Source organism: Sinohyriopsis cumingii, unplaced genomic scaffold (assembly GCF_028554795.1).
Source record: "Sinohyriopsis cumingii isolate HCF-2022 unplaced genomic scaffold, ASM2855479v2 utg000160l, whole genome shotgun sequence".
Taxonomy (NCBI): Eukaryota; Metazoa; Mollusca; class Bivalvia; order Unionida; family Unionidae; genus Sinohyriopsis; species Sinohyriopsis cumingii.
The window spans coordinates 6,196,813-6,211,201 of NW_028315873.1; the positions used below are offsets into that span (position 1 = coordinate 6,196,813).

Genomic DNA, 14,389 nt, shown 5'->3' on the forward strand with positions numbered 1-14,389 from the left:
CTTACATTTTGTGAATACTGCTAGTGATATGGGACTAATCATCTTACATTTTGTGAATACTGCTAGCGATATGGGACTACTCATCTTACACTTTGTGAACACTGTTAGTGATATGGGACTAATCTTACATTTTGTGAACACTGCTAGTTATATGGGACTAATCATCTTACATTTTGTGAATACTGCTAGTGATATGGGACTAATCATCTTACATTTTGTGAATACTGCTAGCGATATGGGACTAATCATCTTACATTTTGTGAATACTGCTAGTGATATGGGACTAATCATCTTACATTTTGTGAACACTGCTAGTGTTATGGGACTACTCATCATACACTTTGTGAACACTGCTAGTGATATGGGACTAATCTTCTTACAATTTGTGAACACTGCTAGCGATAAGGGACTAATCTTACATTTTGTGAACACTGCTAGTTATATGGGACTGACAACCCCATCTTTACAGTGCATTGTTACATCATAATCTGCTTATGCTGACATCTGGGCTGAGTATGCTGTGATACAGTCAATCATGCTACCGAACTATACCTACAACTGACCGACTTCTGAAGATGCGAATAGAACAGATACAATTAATTGAATGGCTAAATCTTCTGTTGGTTTGTGTTTTTTTTTTTTTTTTTTACATATACCAGTACAATAGTTTTGCTGAACCTTCATAGAAAACTGATAACCTTTGAAGTACCGACTACTGTGTATAAATACAAAGCAAATGGAAAAATCTCAATCACAATTATGTCTGTCGCCAGTGCAGCATTTTACTCATTGATCTTTTCCTTTTGCCATCAATCCGTGTTACGGCTGCAGAGACTTAAACTCCGAAACAAGAAATAGCACAAAACAAAAACAACAACCAGTTTTGCATAATTAATAATAATTATTTATTTCTCAAAATACAAGAGTGAAAGAATCTCTAAATTGGGTGTGAATTTATGCTTATATATACGGTCCAATATTGCCAGGTGTTGATTCGTGTAAGTTTCATTCGTGGGAATGTAGATCCTATTTTGTTTGTCGAGAAAATTTATACAGCATTCAGTGATCATTCTTGGGATTTAGGAAGCAATTCACTACAAGCTTTGTTAAGCTAGCCATAAGGGGGAGGGGGGGGGCTGCTGATAGACTACTGGTGTCACCTGTCAGTGCTGTGGACTGTGAACGTGGATTCAGTAAGATGAACCTCATAAAAACTGACATCAGAAATAAACTCTGCATCTCATCTCTCGAGAATTTCATGAGAATCAGCATGTACAGATGTGAAAAATTAGACTTTGAAACTGCATTCAACAAGTGGGCAGCCCTAAAATTGCGACGGATCTTCATGTAACACTTTGTAACATTTTGTTAATGCTTGTTGTAATTAAAGAATTAAGTAACCCATCTTTTGTAATTTTCATTGCCTGTTACATTAATAGACTAAATTAACACTTGGAAAAATGTACACTACTTGTTCTGGCGACACTTTTTGAAAATTGGCGACAAAATATTGAGGTTGGCGATTTTTTTGGCGACAGCTTTTTAAAAGCCAGGACCATCCCTGATGGAGGTATGCATATTTACATGAAGGTATGCATATTTACAAGTAAACATGTCAATATAGATTACATTCAAAAAGTTTTATATAGCATCATTCTTAGTAAGATTAAATCTGGCCACAATGACGTCTCACAATTACTTTAATTGCAAGCAATTAGGGCCTGAAGTTGCATTTTTTAAATTATTTAATCCTACCAACACATTCTTTTCTGTGTCATATTCCTTGCGTTCATATTAATTTTCCCTGACTTTTAGTGCTTTCTGACTCTGTTCTCCAGATCATATTTACGATCACATTCATTTTGTCGTCATTTACTTTCAGTGCCCCACCATGCACATACTTTTGAATATTCAAATGATATTTTTCAGTTTCTGTTTCCTTTTTGTCAAAGAGCTTTTTCTTAAGAGCATCATGCATGGCGAGAACTAAAGCTACATTCGGTTTCTACAAACTGAGAGGGTGTGTGTGTGATTTGGATTTTTAACGTAGCTGTAAAAAACTTGAGCAATATCGCTACAATGTCTGCAGAGTGACAGTTTATTGTGATGTCTAGCACTGAGGCATCATGCTGCAGACATGTAGCATCACGTACCACCCAGTCACATTATCCTGACACCAGGCAGACCAGTCCAAGCATGGACCTCTTAATGCTGAGCACCTATTGAGTCAGCTGCAAGCACCATTTTTAAGTCTTTGGTATGAATCAGCCGAGGTTCAAACTTGCGACCTCCTGCATCCAAGGTGGACATTCTAACCACCAGGCCAATGGAGAGGTACAAACTGAGAGGGATACTTACTTAAGTTATACAAGATTATAACACTGGGTTCCAATAAAAGCATCTTATGGAACCCTAGGACTCACTGAAATTGCACACAGCTGAATTTATTTTAATCAAATCCATGCTAAGGATAGAGTAGTTATGACTTAACTGACTAAAATCATTTGAGTTCAACATCTAGCCTTGTTTACAAACTTGCAATGTTCTTGAGCCACAACCTGGTCATTTTATTGTGTCTTGTTTTTTTTATTTATAAGGTTGAGTTAAATTATTTCATTCCTCTTTTAAGTTCAGTTTCGGAATCATTTATACACACATTCACTGAATCATTTTAATACCTAAATGTCTCGTCAATTTTGAAGGAAAAAAATGAACTTCCTTTGTTTCAATACCACTATTCTGTCAATGTGAAAATGCAGGAGCTGAACATAATATATTACAATTCAGAATATCAGATTGACTTCAATAACACACACACACACACACACACAGACACACACACTCACACAGACACACACACACACACAGGTACATATATAGAATTGAAATGCTGATACATCTACATGCATTTCAGAAATGCTCTAACACTAACGATAAACATCAACAAGGAAACAAGTACCTGCAATTGATAGCTCAAAAAAATTGGGTAAGACATTCTGAAGTATTGTCAAGTAAACTAAATACTGATAAAATTATGGTGGTTGGTGTTTTATTTTTTATTCAGTACAAATCTGGTGGGATCAAACTGGTTATTTCCTTTTTTCTTTTCTAATTGTCTGCATCCGGAGTGTTTTCACAATGAAAGTTGATCAGCATATAAACACTTCATAGATGATTTTCTGATACTATTTTTAGCTGGCCAAAACTATCCCACAGCCACATCCAGTATGATCATGCACATTTAATATAGGGTAACTCAGTGACATGGTCGTGTCACATGAATATGACAATTTAGATAACCAAAGATATTAGTAAACAGTAATATGCCAGCCCACTGCACCTCCAACATTTTTGCATGAAACACCATAATGACGAGTCACACACAAGTTGAAATCTTATCTTACTCTTAAAACTAATAGTACATATTCAATACAGCATTCATGTACATATATGCTGATCTGAAATCACAATTTAGTAAAGAACAGTTACGATTTTTTAATTTGATTATGATAAGTAAGTTTTGGTTGATTTTATTATCTTTAAAATAAAATCAATGACAAAATAATAAACATGAAAATAAATGACCTTGACTACTTTCACAATTCTACAAAGGATGTCATATGGACAATAATTCTTGACAGTTTCTCATTAACTTTTTCATGCTGTGCAGGTTCTCCACTAATTGTTTCTTACAGCAAATCTGCATTTACATGGTGTAAATTGTGTATGTTGCAATATAAAATTTTGGATGTCAATTTAAAAAAATATATACTCTCAAGATGCCAACACACTATTTCCAATCATTCTGATCAACAACTGCCAAGCCAAGATAATGCAAGAAACTATTTTTTGTTAAAAAATCTTTCCATGAAGCAAAGGGTGGGGGTGGAATAGAGAGGGCACTGAACTATGGATGAAATATTTACTTCATGTTTCAGCAGAACACACCTGTGAAAGCCTTGAGTGAATTGAATACCGCATAAAACTTCCTCCATTTGCTCAACAGTAAATCATAATTTTAAAATTTGGTATCCCTAAGCATTGATTTTTTTACCTAATAAACCCTTTCCAGTGACTTAAACTCCCTACCCCCCCATCCAAAAAAACTCAATGGATTTACACAATTTGGAAGATCAAACTGAGGGGACAATTTAAAGAAGGAATTTTCTTCAAATGTAGGAGAACTTTCACCCACGACATTATCATCAAACTTTTTCTTTGTTAAGATATGGCTTAGCGCCAATTTTGACTGGAAAAAAAATAAGTCTGAACGCCACAGGGTTCACATTCTACTGTAATAAATATTCTATGTTGATCAGGGGCAATAACTCTGATAACAATCAAATGTATCAATCACTGAGCTTGATGAGATGAAGTTTCACAATAAATTTGATTGAAATAAAAGAAATATCAATGCTACTGTGCAAAGACGAATGGATGGACTGGCTGCCTATCAATTCATGTCCCCATACCTTAGTGGCAGGGCACAAAAGAAAACTAAATTGGTTGGGAATGATCGTGGTTCCATTATTTAAAAAAAAAAAAACAACAGACTACTCACTCAGGCATACAATTTTAACTCCCACCACATAAACCCTCTTTGCAGTATTTATGAGCTTAGGTTCATAAAAAAGCTGTAGTGGCTCAGTTCAAGTGTGATGTCCCCTGACTGAAAGGGTGTAGTTTCAAATCCTGCCATCAGATCAATAAAACTCGAAATAGCCATCTTCATGTATAGCTCTAAAGTTGTTAAACTTGGAATGAAAGAGAAACATATATTACTTACTTTTAAAGTTAATTTCGTATGTGGACATTGCCATACGGTCCCCATCGAGTACTTCACCCAATGTCAAACTCTTATGTTCTATCTGCAAACAGAAACAAAGAAGAAAATGAATTAAATCTACATTTGTTTCAATCAAAACCAAAAGTGATTAATATTTATAATTTCTTACAAATGACGCACTAATTAGACCAGTACAGTTTTACAAATGAGGTACTAAGCAGACCGTTATCCAGGATTGTCAAATGAGGTACTGATTTAATCACTGTCCAGTTTTGTCAAATGAGGTACTAATTAGACCATTATCCAAGTTTGTCAAATGAGGTACTAATTTGAGCATCGTCCAGTTTTGTCAAATGACATACTAATTATATTATAATCCAAGTTTGTGAAATGAGGTACTAATTTGAGCATTGTTCAGTTTTGTCAAATGATGTACTAATTAGACCATAGCCTAAGTTTGTCAAATGAGGTACTAATCTGACCCTCATCCCCTTAGTTTAAGTTTGTCAACTGTGACCATTAAAAAAATTCAAGTAAGATTGTTCTAGCAAAATCTAAATATGCAATGCTTATAATTATAGTCTTTTGCAACAATTTAGTTCATTTGGAAATGATCAAGTTCTAAACTTGGGATAAATCAATCAAACTGGTTAACATTTTCAATTTGCGAAGAAAAACATTTAATTTCTAAATTAAGTTATACTAATTCACTGCCAACTGTATCAATTTTTTTAGACTGGACCCATGAATACTGCTTAAACTGGTATGAAGTTTTCATTGCATTATGAAGAGAATGAGAACCAGACAAAAATGGAAATTACCAAATCAAACCTTGTTTAGTGTTTGTGTGTGTGTGATTTAGAATTTTAATGTAGCTTTAACAATGGTTTAGTCACATCACTACGATGTCTACAGTGTGGCAGTTTATTGTGATGTCTAGCACTGGGGCATCATGCCACAAATATGTAGCATCATGTCCCACCCAGTACCATTATCCTGACACCAGGAAGATGCTCTCACCACTTAGGCCACCAAAGCAGTGCACAACAGCATCATTCACAAATCCCTCATGTAAATTGCCTTGCTAAAGCACTGCATTTAATTACCCCAGTTGGCAGGAGAATGCTGAATAAGCCTGGTGTGCCCTCCTGCATGCCTTAAGAGATGGCTAATCGTGGCAACCTGTTTTCTGTGATGATGATGTTCCAGCTGTTTTCTTTGTCACACGCCCCACAATGATGTTCCAACTGTTTTTTGTTGGATATGATCCAAGATGTTCCAACTGAGAAGGGTTTTAGACATCTTTAAAAGACTGTTGTTTTGACCAAAAATATTTTCACTCTGCAATTTAAGGAAATTGTTGCAATATCTTTAGCATAGCTTTTGCATCATATTTATTTTGGCATCTTTTGTAGCATGGTGCATATTTACTTTTGGTTAGAGGGCTTTATCTTCCTGTGGATTTTAGTATAGCTTTAACTTTATCTTCCTGGAGATTTCAATCTAGTCTTTATTTTCTATTGATTTCAGCATGGTTTATTACTTTACCACCTGAGAGATTTCAGCATGTCTTAACTTTCCCAGAGACTTTAGTATGGTTTTTAACTTTACATCCCGGAGATTTCAGAATGGTTTTTAATTTATTTTTCCAGAAATTTCAGCCTCAGTTTTACTTTTATCTTCCTACTACTTAGCTTTTGCTCATCTCTACAATATCAGGATTGTACTGATGTGCCTAGTATACATAAATAAAGGTGGATGACAATAACAAATGGCATAATCGCAAAGAACTTTATCTTCAAAGTGTGTTGGAGGTATTCCGAACACAGAGGACAAAGACAACGCACCATTTAAAAACGTTTAGGGGATAGCTACTTTGAAAAACCAACTCAAAAACATCCATGTAATAGCAACAACAACAAAAAAACTAATAAAAAACATCCATGTAATAGCAAAATCATCCATGTAATAGCAAAAACATCCATGTAATAGCTTAAAACTCAGAATATCTCACCTTACTTGGCCTGCATACTGGCAGCTGATAGTAATGGTAGGTTTCATGAGGATTGAAGTAGGGTCCAACCTTGTTTACAAACAAAATAACCTGAAAATCAGATAGACAATACATCAGAGAGAACAAGAATACAGTGATCAATACATTATATGCTTACCCCATATTGAACAGTCCTCTGTATATGCTTGGCTCTCAAGGTTACCGACTAACACGTCTATATGACCTCCACATCTGATCAACATATGTAGTCTTAACTAAACACAAAACCATTATTTTCTTATAAGACTTGCAATATTCATGACCTCTGACCCCAGTCTAAAGGTGTCTTTATTACATTAAGCACAAACCATCCACTAAGTCTGATCAAGGAATTTACTCTAAACCATGTTATTCTGTGAAACCTAGGGTTTTTTTTCAGCCACAATGACTTGACCTTTGATCTTGAAGTCAACCATCGCCTTCCATGTAGACATCATAAGAACACTATGTGATCCATACTTGAACCTTCAGCTCTACACTCGACTTGGGTTGCACATCACAACCAGTCACACAAAATATTAGAGTCTAATGCTGATCATTGAGATCGCAATAGCCTACTGAAATATAGTCACATTGATGCTGAATGCAATACTCCCCTAGCATTGGCTGAACACATACAAAGTTATCAGTAACCATTCCATTCAATGATCTCTACTTGCATATTAAGGGATCATGATCATGTCCATTGGTAACATGGCAAATTGGCTGGCATTCCTTAAAGGTGGGATAGAGTAAAATATGATCTAGACCATCAACATCTCAGCTAAACACTGGGGCTCAAGTTATTATACCATGCAAAGTGTAGTTGGAGACATCAGTGTCAAGTTTTGAATAGGTCTCAGAAGAAATGGAAGAAGTGTCCTTCATTTAATCATTATAAGAAACCTTGTACAACTAAGTATGAAGACAGAGCCCTTCAATACAACGATAGTATTCAGATTGACATAATTTTGTTTCAATTTTAAGTGGTAAGAAGTATTTCCTAGTGCAATGTCAAGCAAGAAATTTCAATGACATGCAAACATTCAAAGTCAAAGCAATAACTAATAGGGGGAGACTACTCTTAGTAGAAAATATTTCTAGGTGCCATTTTTATAGGGATAATTTATGTGTTAACACCTCTCCTTTTCAACCTTCTTTTGTGTCTGGACAGAAAAAGTAACTACCAATGTCGAGCAATACTAGAGACATGACCCTAAATATTCTTGATCCATTCTTAATGCTGAGCGAAACATTCTGTAAAACTGCAAAATAAGTTATATGCCGAGTATAATGATACATCAAAATAGTATAATGAATGAAGTATATACAGTAAGACGATTTGAAAATTGAATTGATTTTAGGAAATAAACAGTAAATAGTAGAATTTTGCAAGCAGGTGAAGCAGCAACATAACTTTTTCAATATGACTGTACCCGTGTAAACCATGCATCCTGTGTTCCTCTCAGTTCTCTTCTTTCAGGATTTAGTTATCTCATTACTTTGCCTATAATTTCATTTTGATACTTTAATTGGCTGACATATATATTATGATAACTTTTACCAAAGTGGACAAAGTAATCAGGAAGGTTTATTCACTTATAGAAAACCTGTTTCATTAAAAGTGAAAACTGAATCATAAGGTTAATAATATTCATTTAATTAGGTCAGTATAGATTAAGGTTCAAGCACTAATCTAACAATGCACTCTCCCCCAAAATAAAACAAACAATAACAATACAAGTTGTTTGTAAGCTTTTGCACATTTCACAAATTCATTATTTGATTTTAGTATCTCTCAACATTTCTTTATTTTCAAACTCAATTAAAAAAATTAATTTTTTCTTCTGCTTTTATGTTTGTGTATGTGTGTGTAGACAAAGACATTTCTTGAAATTTTATTTGGAAATTCAAACACCAGAATATTGTTTGTGAATCAACAAAGAACTGTAAACAGAACAGCACAATACTAGCTACAGTATATGTCATCACCTTCCAATTTGGTATTTTCGTCGGGACTCAAACTCAGATTTCATTAGAACATTTCATTACTAGGACTTCTAAAATTTAATTTGTGCTTTATTCTTATTCTTATTAATTCTGGATTTTATTTCTTAACACCATAAGTTCTTATTTTTTTCATTTTTACATTGTTTTTCCAGGGAAATAAATTATTTGTTACATTTTTCAAAGCTTGTTGTTTTCACTCTTTCTTTGTTCCTGTTTATTAGAGCCTCAACACGTAAAATTAGGCTTAGCAGACTGGATTTAAGTTGTAAAAAATTGTGATTTGGGTTATTTTTCAAGTTAATAAGATATAAAATCGAAATCCAAATGTAACATTTTAGTGGAGAAATTTAGCAGTGCCACTGGTCAGAATTCGTGAATATTTTAGTCATATTGGTGATAAAAGATCATTGCAAGCTTTCTATACGATATAAATTTCATACAATGGTTTTGAAAAATGTCATCGATGAAAACATGCCAAAATAAATTCATTCTACCTAAAATATTTCATTTGTTTTCTTCAGTACTTACAAAAACATGGTTATTTCAACAAGTCACCCCGTCCCACCCATTGAGAGGTATTATAAATGGGTATTGGTTCCATTTTACGAACACATGCATGGTTAAGACTGAAATAGTTTGATATAACTCACTTCTCAACACATCTTACTATTGTTTTGACAAGTACCTTTTCGTCATTTTTATATTTGCTACAGCTAGCAGTGGCCAGGAATGCCAACGCAACAACTATCAACATGGTCGCCATATTTGTAGAAGTCTCGATGAAAATGTTTTTGGCTATTTTTTTTAATTGCGAAGCATTGGACTTCCTATTTGATGTAATAAATTTTTGTCGTTCCGGCAATTTTTTTTTTGTGTTGAGTCTGAGTGTAAATAGATGAAACATAAAATAAAATTTTTAAAATTCTTTAGATTTTATAGTTCCCCTAATATAGGTAAGAGTTTTCCGGCGAAGAATCTAAATTAGAAATTAATGCGCCATATAAACAAACTGGTCGATTTTTAAAAATCTATATTACATGCAGTAAAATGAATCAGCAGCGATACAACAGTATATAATACACAAGCTTTTCTATATAGATGGGCAAAGCAAACACTGTTTTTGAGAAAGACCTAAAACGGGCGATTTGCAAAATAGTCCACTAGCGCACTACACCTGATTTGTACTCCGGTCCTTTAATCCTCTTGGATGAGATGGTGGCTTAAGAAAGAATGGATTGGGAAGTGTTGTTTAGATGAATGTCTGATGTCGTAGGGTATACACCCGACACGCATCAGCTGAATGAGGCTATCATTCACTTTTATATATGTGCAGATTAATTTTGATAACGGTCTTCGAATAGCGGACCATGTGAGATAATCCATCGCTTGACTTCGAAAGTCATCTCCAACTTTTGCCTTGGCTTTGGGGTTACATATTTTCAATGTTTTTTCGACGCAGTAATATTTTGCTGTAGACATTATTTGACAAGATGGATTTTCACGCTGCAATGGAAACATTTGCTGAAGCATGGGTGGCCGCTAACACGCAGACAGCTGTTAACACTGATCCCCAGGTATAACGTCTCTCTCTCTCTCTCTCTCTCTCTCTCTCTCTCTCTCTCTCTCTCTCTCTTACGCGCGCAGGCCCGACTATAAAAAGTGTTGTATCCCCAGATTATTATATTTTCCCCACACCAACCTGGATATGATCATACTTGAGACAGAGATGTTTGGGGGCATTCTAGAGGCTTTAGTCGCGTTTACTTGGCTTGTACAGTATAGGTTGCAATCTAGCAATACAACCCTTTCAGCATATTTAGAGCTCTATCGGAATTTTGAGTGATAATTTTAGTTTTTAATGTTAGGTCGAATCTAACCTTGAATGTGTAATTCCTATTTAATAAAAAGTTATTTATTTTTTAAAAAAATAAAATAACAATAGTTCAATTAAGAAACCAGTAGCTGCGACATCACTTAATTGTTTTGATATGACACATCAATTATTGAAGGTTATTAAGTACCAATAAAACCAGGGTAAAGTGCCTGCCAACTGTCACTCTGCAATAATCAACCAGGATTATGCCATACTTGGATTTGAACCCCTATTCTTTTTGGTGCGAGTCCAGCATGCTAACCACTAGTCTGTCACGTCATGATGACTGAATAGAATGGGGTAGGAATTGGCATCTTTGGTCTTATTCACACCAGCTACAATTAATATCTCATGCAAACTTTCAGGATCTTAAATGGTCCCTCCACTTTCTCCCCACATGTTTGGAAGGAGTTGATGGAGCTTATTGTGGATAGTACAACACATGCTGTATTTTATGGAAATTTTTCTTGTCACTGACAGGATATAATGGTCTTCATGGATTTTCCATGTAATGGCTCAGAGTGTTTGGATTAAGTTTTATTGTCCCACAGCAATGTAATTATGTAATATTGGACAAGCACTACATCACATGTAACTTATGTAACTTGCCTGTTAGCTCAGTACACATACTCTTTTGTGTATCCCAAGCTGGGCTGCTGATAAATTTCACTTGAAATGTTACCACTGTATTGTTTGTGCAGGCAAAAGGGTTGAAACTGACACCCACCATGGTCAGATTTACAATCTGTTTAGCATCAGGGTTTTTCCCATCTGTCTGTTTATTGTGTTGATTCACTGAGCAAATACAATGAATTGAATCAGTGAGGGGTGCCATGAAAATAAATTTTGCTGCAATACAAACCTGTGACAAAATAGAATGATAATATTTCCACTAGATTAGAGGCAAATCCATCAGGTTAAGGGAACATCCCTATTCATAGGGGACACTTAATCCCCTCCTCTGCCCATGTCCACATGTGGAGTTGGCAATCTGTGGTCCACAATATTTTTTGCTAATTACCTGGATCAATTTAGTTAAAATTCTTGTCACAAATTGGCTAAATCAATGTAAATAGCATGAGAATACGGGCAAACAAATTGATAAATTATTTATACACAACACTCACATTAACTAGTCACTATGTATAGCATTTGCTGAACGGTTGTAATATCCACAAATTCTGTATGTTGTACTACATCAATGTAAAATTCTTCTTTCAAATTTTGTAATGTGCTGTTGAGTTATTCTTATCCAGATGCGGCCTGTTCTCCCTCTCCTCTGACATTCTTCAGTCATATAACATCCATGAGTCAAATTGATGAAGCCCATTTAGTTTCATATATAGTGCAATTTTTTTGTCAGTATAGACTGGTCAGCTACCTAAGTGTGTATCAAAGTATAATGACACATGGTTTCAGATTCAAGAAAACTGTCTCTTTTCCTGATAATGTGTCAGTCAGAGTTATTATAAAAGAAAATAAGGAAATTATTTGAGATGAAAATATAATATATATAATATAGATATAATATTAGGTCTATGATGATGCCAGTAGTCACATGCCATTAGCCTTGAATTCTGTGTCTCCGTCACTCCTGACATAACCAGATATAATCATTATTCTGAACTTGGAAACTGAACAGGTACCCAGTGTGTCATTCTATTACCCGGGTTATTATTTACGGGCAGCTTTTTGTCAATCTCAGGGTTTTGCATTTTGTCATAATTATTTTAATGATAATAACAATATTTACTATTGAAAGCTAATTTGAATAAATCTTTCTATTTTAACTTTTCAGTTACATTGTAATTGTATTATTTGTACATAGCAGGGATTGGCTAAGTTTCCAGTCTTAAGTTGGCCTCGGGCAGTGCAGACTCAGAACAGTCGGCTTTTTAAAGATTGTTTTGATGCATGTTGCTGCTGTTATCACAACTATTAATTACTAAAAATGCAACTCGCGAGATTACTTTGACAGGTTTGTGCTTGGAAATGAAAGGCATTCGTCATTAACAATTAACTACAGGGAAGTTTTCATTTTAAGCGTCAATGATGAAAGGAAAATGTAACACCCACAAGATGCATTTTATTCTGTTATTTACATAATAACTACAGGAGACTCAATAGAAACCTCATGGCAAATAATTAATTGGATGAAATTAGGTGTTCTCAGATCATTTTCACATGTCTGATTCTGAAACACTTTGATGCACATTGTTGATTTGAGGGTGGCTGCTAGATAATTATTAAGTAAATGAATAAAATAAATGTTCACATATCCTTGAGTTGTGAGTATATAAAAGTCACTACAAACAGTATTGCTTTGCTTTTCTCTTACTTGTAAAAATGTAGCTGTTTCCAAAACTTTTCTACCTAACCAGTTATCTGTCTAAAGTCATGTACGTGTGTGATTCTGCTCTTCCAACCATATCTGCATTGTAACTCTTTCTAATTTACATATGTATTTACATGTATTATTTACATACATATTTACATGTATTATTTACATACGTATTCACATGTATTATTTATTTAAATATTTATAGATAGCTTTAAATATCAGCATATGGATATAGATGCAAAGGAAACAAAATGTGATTTACTTAAAAATATATCCTAATTTGTCTTATTGTTTTACTTGTTGGATATTATGCTTGGGGCAAGCTCAATTTTATCATCAGCTTGACCCTTGGAAGCTGACTTTTTAAAATTTGTAAATCCCTGAAATATGTCCAACACACCAGCTACCGTACATTCTCACTTTTCAGTCAATTCGGCTGTAGGTTGACACTCCTGCCCAACAGGCACCATTTTAAGGCTGCAAAAAGCAAATTTCTCTATGTTCCTTCGATATGTCAAAATGTTTTTTGCAAGTCAGATCTGTCTGCCAGGGGTGACATGTCAGTAACTAGGAGTTGCACTTGGGGGAAAAAATAAACAAGTCTAATTGGATAGATGGATAGACATAGAAATAATACAAATAAAGACTAAACCAATGTAGAATAAAAACATTTGTATTACTGAATTGAATATGTACATATAAATCTACTGTTATTTGTTTTTCTACATTCATGTAATGAAATCCTTAAATCCATACACTGAATTTTATGTCATTAGGACCATAAAAATGGTAATCCAGAATTGATGTGATTCACAATATCACATAATACATATTTCCAACAGTATTATAATAAACAAAGTAAACTCCACATTTTTGTGTTTGACACTAATATCTTTTGAATCAAAACCCAAAAATTCATCCTGAGTTCTGGGGGGCCATCTTTGAAGAGAGAAACTTCGATAGTGCTGCAGATTGTCCACTCAAAAACAAAGCAGTGCTGCTTTTGCGTGCTAAAGGATTAAGTTTTTATTTATCTAATTAGCAACTCCATCAAAACATTGTTAATTGAAGTTTACAAGTAAAATTTTTAATATCTCACTTAAAAGATGACCCTACTGTGCATTATTAAAATCTTTCGTAAAGAAAAGGGCGACTTATAAGCGGGTATATGTGCTAATTTGAAAATATTGTTATCACTGAAGAATATTAACTATGGTTTCAACATAATGGAGTTAAAAGGAAGAATTTTTTTTTAGTTATTAAAGCATCAGTTCCGTCATTTTATAGGTCACTACAACTTATTTATTGGAGAAATTTGCTTCTGCACTTTCATTTTAAAATCTGTAT

The 14,389-nt window shown here is 34.3% G+C and overlaps 2 protein-coding genes across 3 annotated transcripts in view; one reads left to right on the forward strand and one right to left on the reverse strand.

Moving 5' to 3' along the window:
• LOC149774692 (transmembrane 9 superfamily member 1-like) overlaps positions 1–9,596 on the reverse strand; it is a 67,735-nt gene extending 58,139 nt beyond the window's left edge. The window contains exons 1-3 of the mRNA XM_089944840.1: positions 9,514–9,596; positions 6,801–6,890; positions 4,787–4,868 (exon numbers count right to left, since the gene is read on the reverse strand). Coding sequence (XP_089800966.1) covers positions 4,787–4,868; positions 6,801–6,890; positions 9,514–9,591 — 250 coding nt within the window. The 5' untranslated portion in view covers positions 9,592–9,596. The remainder of the gene's footprint in view (positions 1–4,786; positions 4,869–6,800; positions 6,891–9,513) is intronic.
• A 425-nt stretch (positions 9,597–10,021) lies between these two features.
• Positions 10,022–14,389, forward strand: part of LOC149774693 (homeobox protein dve-1-like) — a 149,873-nt gene continuing 145,505 nt past the window's right edge. For both annotated transcript variants that reach the window (XM_089944832.1, XM_089944831.1), the window contains exon 1: positions 10,022–10,402. In XM_089944832.1, the coding sequence (XP_089800958.1) occupies positions 10,319–10,402 (84 nt within the window). In that variant the 5' untranslated portion in view covers positions 10,022–10,318. The remainder of the gene's footprint in view (positions 10,403–14,389) is intronic.